The 7,525-nt window shown below is 39.4% G+C and overlaps 1 protein-coding gene across 1 annotated transcript; it reads left to right on the forward strand.

Moving 5' to 3' along the window:
* Positions 1 to 592: 592 nt before the first annotated feature.
* On the forward strand, positions 593 to 7,216 carry tbr1b (T-box brain transcription factor 1b). Its single transcript, XM_067410661.1, has 6 exons — positions 593 to 3,095; positions 3,629 to 3,783; positions 3,970 to 4,091; positions 4,503 to 4,661; positions 4,750 to 4,811; positions 5,480 to 7,216. The coding sequence occupies exons 1-6, from the start codon at positions 2,413 to 2,415 to the stop codon at positions 6,327 to 6,329; spliced, it is 2,031 nt and encodes a 676-aa protein (XP_067266762.1). The 5' UTR covers positions 593 to 2,412; the 3' UTR covers positions 6,330 to 7,216.
* Positions 7,217 to 7,525: the final 309 nt, after the last annotated feature.

A 7,525-nucleotide genomic window follows, 5' to 3' on the forward strand; every position in this document is an offset into this window, starting at 1 on the left:
AAGTTATTCAGACATTTTTGACATTTTTATATATATATTTTTACTAGTATGTGCAGGACACTAGTTAATTTATGTAAGTGAAGATAGCAAAATAAAGTAAACTGTGACATATTATACCCAAAAATTCTTCATACAGTGGACTACCAGTAAAATTAATAAAAAAAAATTTAACCAAAAATTATTCAGACACTTTGACCTGACCATGTTTTGCTTAAGTGTTATCTGACATAATTTAAGATTTTTTTTTTTTTTTCCGACACAGTTTAACTCTGAGATCTTGTCATATCTTATTACATTTTTTTTTTTAAACTAGTGAATAAACTGTAATAATGAATGAAATGTTCAAGGTGTCTGAATACATTTTGGTTTGACTATAATATATATATATATATATATATATATATATATATATATATATATATATATATATATATATATATATATATATATATATATGTTTAATGTTTCTAGACCCCTGAACAGAAGTAGCTAGTGGGTTGCAACAGAAGAGGAAAAAACAAAACAAAAAGAAAAAAAAAAAAAAAAACATGCTTAATGCAAATAATAACATGTAAGGAAGTGTGCATAGTTAGGATGGCAAAATGAATAGTCTTATCACCTTTTCTAAGAGAGGAGAAAATTTTTCCCATTTCTTTTGTTGTTTACGTCACCCAATCACACTGGTATTTTGGCGCAAATTCATCTGTCACTAATACTAAAACAATATTTGGCCCAGTGTTTGTTTCTATGTGTTATGCTGTTAAATCACACTTGGGGTGTTATGCATTTACAAAAATTGTCAATTTTCCTATTCAGTCTCTGTCAGATTGTTGCAGATTGTTGGGCTTGTGCAGTTCAAGGTAATATTAATCAATTTCAGTAATTGATTTTTTAAAAATCTGAATCAAATTCAGTTGAGAAACATTGCTCTAGTAATTGTTTTTTAATGAATTATTTTGTTTATTATATATATTTGATAGTATTTATAATCAGTTCTAATCGAGTTTTGAACCTGATACCGCAAAGTGTGTTTTTGCCTTATTTAAAGGGCCAGAACATGAAGGACTCATCAAAGTCTTCTAATCGCTCGTGGGGAGAGTCAGTTGTGCCAGTGAGACAGGTGAGATGAACTGATAAGAAGAACCTATTTCAGACTGGTGAGGGGGAGGACGATGTGACTCCTATATCAGATGACCGCTGGGATGCTGACATACGTGTTACTCTATATAGGCACAAGTGAGGGGTGATTAGGTAAAACTTTGAAAACTAACTGTAAGCTGTATGATTTCTGAGAAAAAAACAAAACAAAACAAATGAACACCACTAGCCGTCGCGCTTTTGAAATGCATGCAATGACTAAAAAATGCAAAAAGCCTTTTGCAAAATCATTTCCCCTATTTCTTAGTCTGCAATGCGTTATTTTCCCCTCCTCGAATATAGACGTTTTCTTTACACATTTCGGTCATAAAAATATTTGAGGAAACACACTCGGTTGGCTCAAATCCACCAAACAGTCACCTAAAGACAATCTCTCTCTCTATCTATCGGGCAATATGAGAAATCCTCTTAATACAAGAAGTATATATTATGCATTGCCATTTAATTGTAGCTAATATTATCCAGATTTGAGTTAATTATAAGATGCGAATTAGAAATGTTAATGCTTTTATTTGGGAAAAAAATATTGTATTTGTTATTATTATAATGACAAATCCTTTCAAGATGTATCATAAAAATAAATTGATAAACACAAAGTATTTTTTTTCTTCCCAAAATGTGGTTGGTCGGTTTGACTCATGGCTGATTTTATTGTTTCGGGCATGTTTTGAAGCGTTGAATGCATAACTTGAAGTAGTCCATCCACATCAAATATTTATATGCCTTGGGAGCAGTAAACAGATCTTCAAGAGAAGCCAATATTTCACGCTATAACGCAAACATTTTAGGTAGGGCGCGAGGCGTGTCATTTCAAGCGTTTTAAATAATGAATAATGAAGTTTATTCATGGACTTCTGCTGTAGCTGAAATATCTCCAGCACACAATGACCTCGAATGGAAGACAATAGGGTTTATTTGCACTGCTTAGTGGGCTACTGAAGAATCACACGAGCCCCAATTTTCACAGACTACAGTATACAAACATGGATGACCAGCAGAAGTGAATACACTGTGGCGTGTAAGCCTCCTTGATTACACTAATTAAGTTCTGTCTAATTAAATTACCGTCACGCGTTAACCAATAGCAAAAGTTGATTCATTAACCATGCAGACCGAGGACTGAAAAGCAAAGCCTTTCCTGATTGCAGGCTAGTGTCAATTGGCTAATTTGCCGTCTTGCACAAAGTAGCTCGAACCGCAGGAAGGCGTTAGTTTTCTCTCGCGCTCGCGTTAATTGCTATTTGTCATCGAGCGATGCAGCTCGAGCGTTGCATCTCGCCAGCTCTCGCGCGCTCCAAGAAATGTATGATTGTGGGCAGTGGCTACCCAAACTCACAAGCATCTGAGCTCGCCTTGCAGGACTACCCTATTATATCTGTCGGCGACAACCTGGAGAGAAGTTCACCTCTGAAAAAAAACTCCGCTGGGATGACGAATCAGTCAGAGGCAGACAATTTCGCCGACTCGAAGGACTCATCAGGGGACGTCCAGCGAGGCAAACTCTCTCCTGATCTTGACGGAGTCGCCGACAGTCGTCACACTTTCGATGGATCTGCAGGAGAAAGGTATCTCCTGTCTCAGTCCAGTCAAGTTCAGCCGAGTCCCACCACCATGTTTCCCTACCCGAGTCAGCATGGACCGACGCACCCAGCTTTCTCCATCGGCAGCCCGAGCCGCTACATGGCTCACCATCCGGTGATCACGAACGGAGCCTATAACAGTCTGCTGAGCAACTCTTCTCCGCAAGGCTACCCGACCGCGGGCTACCCGTACGCGCAGCAATATGGACACGCGTACCAAGGCACGGCTTTCTACCAGTTTTCCTCCGCTCAGGCCGGGCTCGTGCCCGGTAAAGCGCAGGTTTACCTCTGCAACAGGGCCCTGTGGCTTAAATTTCACAGACATCAAACGGAGATGATTATTACCAAGCAGGGACGGTAGGTGTTTTGCAATTACGGAGCGTTCCGCAAACTATATTCCCCACAAATTGAGGTTTTCGTTTCGCAAATATCTATAGAATAAATTAAGGTAATGAGATGTGGGGAAATTGGAGCACATCATATTTATTTTCCTTCCGAAAAATAAGCTTAAGCTTTTTTTTTTTTTTCTCCTTTTTTTTTCTGTCGGCATTATCCGAAAATCATTCGATTTAGGTCAACCTATTATTTACTTTAATTTAAGTATTATTTCCAGCATATATTTCATTCTTTAAGTTTGTTTTCCAAACATTTAAACTAATTTAATATGCATGCTATATCCTTTGTCTTCATTACTCCAAAGTATTTTTTTTTTTTTCGATTTGCTTTTCCAAGATATTTACATTCGTTTTGTGCTGACCCTTTTCGATTTATTTATTTTAATTCTTTAATCCAAAGTCCATATATATTTTTTCATAGATTGCAAACGTTGGGTTTGCAACCTGTAGGCTACATAACTGTGCATTGAAACTTGAAATTTTATGTACCCTCAGACGAATGTTCCCGTTTTTGAGTTTCAATATATCTGGCCTTGACCCAACGGCGCATTACAATATCTTTGTGGACGTGATTCTCGCGGATCCGAACCACTGGCGCTTCCAAGGAGGAAAATGGGTCCCGTGCGGCAAAGCGGACACGAATGTAACAGGTGAACAGAATATGCCCCCCTCCAAAATGTATTTAATTTTATTTCCAATAATAAAGCAATAATATTTGTTTTATTATTATTAGTATTCGCCTATTATATAATTGTTTAAATATCATTGATTTTAATATTTTATTTAATTTTGTGCTACCTCAGCACTGACATACCAATTATGATATCTGTGAACAGGAAACAGAGTGTATATGCACCCGGATTCGCCAAACACCGGTGCGCACTGGATGCGTCAAGAGATTTCCTTTGGCAAACTTAAACTAACCAACAATAAAGGAGCAACTAACAACACAGGACAGGTCAGTTATTGATCGTTAGATTTGTTTATCATATCATTTGTAATTTCACTAATGTGTCATGCATTCAGACTGCTATTATCACGAATGCTGTGCATCTCTGTGTGGAGAATATTAAATTATATTGCATAGCATTTTACACACGTTACACAATAGTGTGGAATAACAAGCAGCTCCACAAAATGAGTTTCGTTAGGTTTATTATTTCATATTTATGTAAGTACTACTATGATCTTTTGTGGTAAGATAATTTAATTGAAAAAGGTGAACAATATATTTGATATAAACCAGCTAATTTACAAACGAGCTGCTAAAACCGGTTCTGTAAATGGTGTGTGAAATGGAACTACGCGAGCGTAAAGACGCGTGAGGAGATGTTCTCTGACTCTCGTTTTTTCGCTTGAATTCCTGCAGATGGTCGTCCTGCAGTCGCTGCATAAATACCAGCCTCGACTGCATGTGGTGCAGGTGAACGAGGACGGAACCGAGGATACGAGCCAACCCGGGCGCGTGCAGACCTTCACTTTCCCGGAGACGCAGTTTATTGCCGTCACCGCATATCAAAACACTGATGTAAGAAAGAAAGCTGGATTTCTGAAAATTCGATGGATTTATGAGAGTGTTTTTAAGTGTGTAATTTTCTTCTTCTTGTTGATTGCAGATCACGCAGCTAAAAATCGATCACAATCCATTTGCAAAAGGATTCCGTGACAATTATGACACGTAAGTTTTGATGTTTTTCTTATTATTGTTGAAATGGTCTGACCCTTTCTATCCTGTCAGACCTATAATTAATTATATTAAATATTAATGAGTGAAACAAATTAATTTAGATGCAGTACATTTTTGCTTTTGCCTGAGCTTAATAAAAACATCCTATATTTGTGCGTGCGCATTTTTATCTCTCAGACTTAAAGAGCACAGAACAATAACAAGTGCTCATATATGTGGCAGGCGAATACTTTAGCAAGATTAGGAGTCGTGTGTGCACTTGTTTTATTTAATTTGCTTATTTTAATTTGTGCATGTGGATATGAGTATTTTTGTAGCCTAAGTGTCAGACAAATCACAAAGAAAGATTTAATTAAATCCCACGGCCGATGTGTAAATAACATTTGGCTAATCTCACTACAAATATATCTTAATTCTCATCCACAGCATCTCAACAGAAACACAGTTGAGTTATTTTCTAATTTTAATATTTATAATCTATATTGGTGCTTGTGCATTTGGATTGTCCGTGCGCAGTGCTAATTTCATTTGCGCAATTACGCACAGAAGTGAAAATTAGTTGTGAGCAACGCTCTCGAGCACATTTGCAACGCTTTATTTACGGTTAGCAACGCGTCTCATATGCGACATTAACGTGTTTGTCCACCATCTTTCTCCAGTGTCTACACAGGGTGCGACATCGATCGGTTGACGCCGTCCCCGGGTGACTCTCCACGCTCTCAGATCATGCCTAGCGCAAGATATGCCATGACTGGTTCTTTCCTGCAGGACCAATTTGTCAGCTCGTATGCCAAGTCCCGCTTTCACCCTGGCGTCGGAGGCGCTCCTGGCACGGACCGCAGCGTCCCACTTAGTAACAGCTTGCTCTCCCCGCAACAAACCGAGGAGACCACGGTGGCCTCCCCGCAGCGATGGTTTGTCACCCCTGCCAACAACCGACTGGACTTTGCCGCCTCGGCATACGATGCTGCCGCGGCTGCTGATTTCGCCGGTAACGCGGCCACCCTTCTGTCGTACGCAGCTGCTGGAGTTAAAGCGCTGCCCCTGCCCGGGGCGGGATGCTCCAACAGACCTCTGGGGTATTACGGCGAGCCGCCGGGGTGGGGCACTCGCACGCCACCGCAATATTGCAGCAAGTCCAGCTCCGTCCTCTCGTGCTGGCCGTCCAACTCCGTGGGGAGCAGAACGACCTCCTCCAGTTACCTGGTCCCTGGCCTCGAGGACGGAGACGCCATCGCGCCCGAGAGGTCACCGCTAGGCGGAGCGGATGAGTCCAAACCCAAAGACCTGTCTGAATCCAGCTGGATAGAAACCCCGTCCTCAATTAAGTCGATCGATTCGAGCGATTCTGGGATTTTTGAGCAAGCCAAGCGGAGGAGGATTTCGCCATCTGCCACGCCGGTTTCAGAGACATCGTCTCCATTAAAATCTGAAATGTTGACGCCGAGGGAATGCGAGAAAAACTGCTCCAAGGACATCGGCTACTACAGCTTTTACCCCCACAGTTAGAAACTCGGAACAACTAATGCATGGCTCATGTGTTCAAGGATTCACGAGTGACTTACAATCTATTTATTCCTATTTATGTGCTTATTTATTTGTTTATTTATTCATATATCCGGTCGCCTCGTTCGAAGGACGTCAAACTTTTGACACGAAAGCTTGAGCAGAGATATGTAAGCGGTTTTTAAATGACATTTTAAGGTTCTGAACCTACTGTAAGTATGAAAGTACTGTACATAACTGTATTTATCTATCCATTTGTGACTTTTTCTCGTTGAATGTTGATGTACAATATAGAAAACCGGATTAGGTTTATGTTTAATGTACTTAGAATCGTACGTTCGTTAATTCGAATAGCTACATATATTAAATATTTTGATGTTTGAAAAAATAAGAATACAACTCGTGTAGGTTCCCGGTTCCAGTCGTTATTATGACAGAAATGATGGTCTGACTGAATTGGAAGTAGCTGCTTACCTGTTGAAGAGCCCGCCAAAAAGAGTTCCTCTGACAGGAAAATGGCGGACGCATGTCTGTCAGAGGTCGGTTTTTTATGTGAGCTTGTATTGATGTTGCTTTCTAGAGTCGCGTCGTCTGTTCGTATATATCATAGTCCGTAGTTTCATTTTGTGAATGTTGTTGTAAAGTTATCAGAACGTAGGCTATGTTTTAACCGCACCCTCCTAAAATTAATTCCATTATTTTTTTTTGTTTTGTTTTTTGTTTTGTTGTAGAGTTAAAAACAGACTTCACGTATTCCCACCAACACAGACATTTTCATTTGTACTTCATGGGCTGTTTTCTCATGAGAAAATACGCGAGTTAGGCCTGCTAATGTGTAAAGGTAATGTAATTGTGGTGTGCTTAATTGCAATAAATATGACCGAATGTGAAACCCGGGCGAAGTACACAAGATTCCAACTAAGCTGATTTCAAAAACCAAATATTTCTGTTCTATTTTTCTCTACCTGTCTTAGAGAGGAGGTATATCGATAACGCCAGACAACAATGTGAATTTTGTTGCCTGTACGATGCATTTTCTTAATAAAATGTAGTAATGCAATGCAACAAATAAGCGAATCGCCCAGAACAACCTTTTTGGTATAGTTTTCTATTGGTTACTCGTTTAATTCGACTATCTTTTTAGATGAAGAATATGCTGTTGGCTACTATTTTCAGTAGCCCCAAAGGTAAACACACAG

The sequence above is a fragment of the Chanodichthys erythropterus genome, chromosome 14 (genome assembly GCF_024489055.1).
Source record: "Chanodichthys erythropterus isolate Z2021 chromosome 14, ASM2448905v1, whole genome shotgun sequence".
Lineage (NCBI taxonomy): Eukaryota > Metazoa > Chordata > Actinopteri > Cypriniformes > Xenocyprididae > Chanodichthys > Chanodichthys erythropterus.

What these genes read in the sequence shown, in the direction of transcription:
- tbr1b (XM_067410661.1), top strand. Translation starts at nt 2,413, where the DNA reads ATGCAGCTCGAGCGTTGCATCTCGCCAGCTCTCGCGCGCTCCAAGAAA. An exon ending in ATTATTACCAAGCAGGGACG is followed by an intron (nt 3,096 to 3,628) that starts GTAGGTGTTTTG and finishes ATGTACCCTCAG; the next exon opens with ACGAATGTTCCCGTTTTTGA. An exon ending in TTCCGTGACAATTATGACAC is followed by an intron (nt 4,812 to 5,479) that starts GTAAGTTTTGAT and finishes ATCTTTCTCCAG; the next exon opens with TGTCTACACAGGGTGCGACA.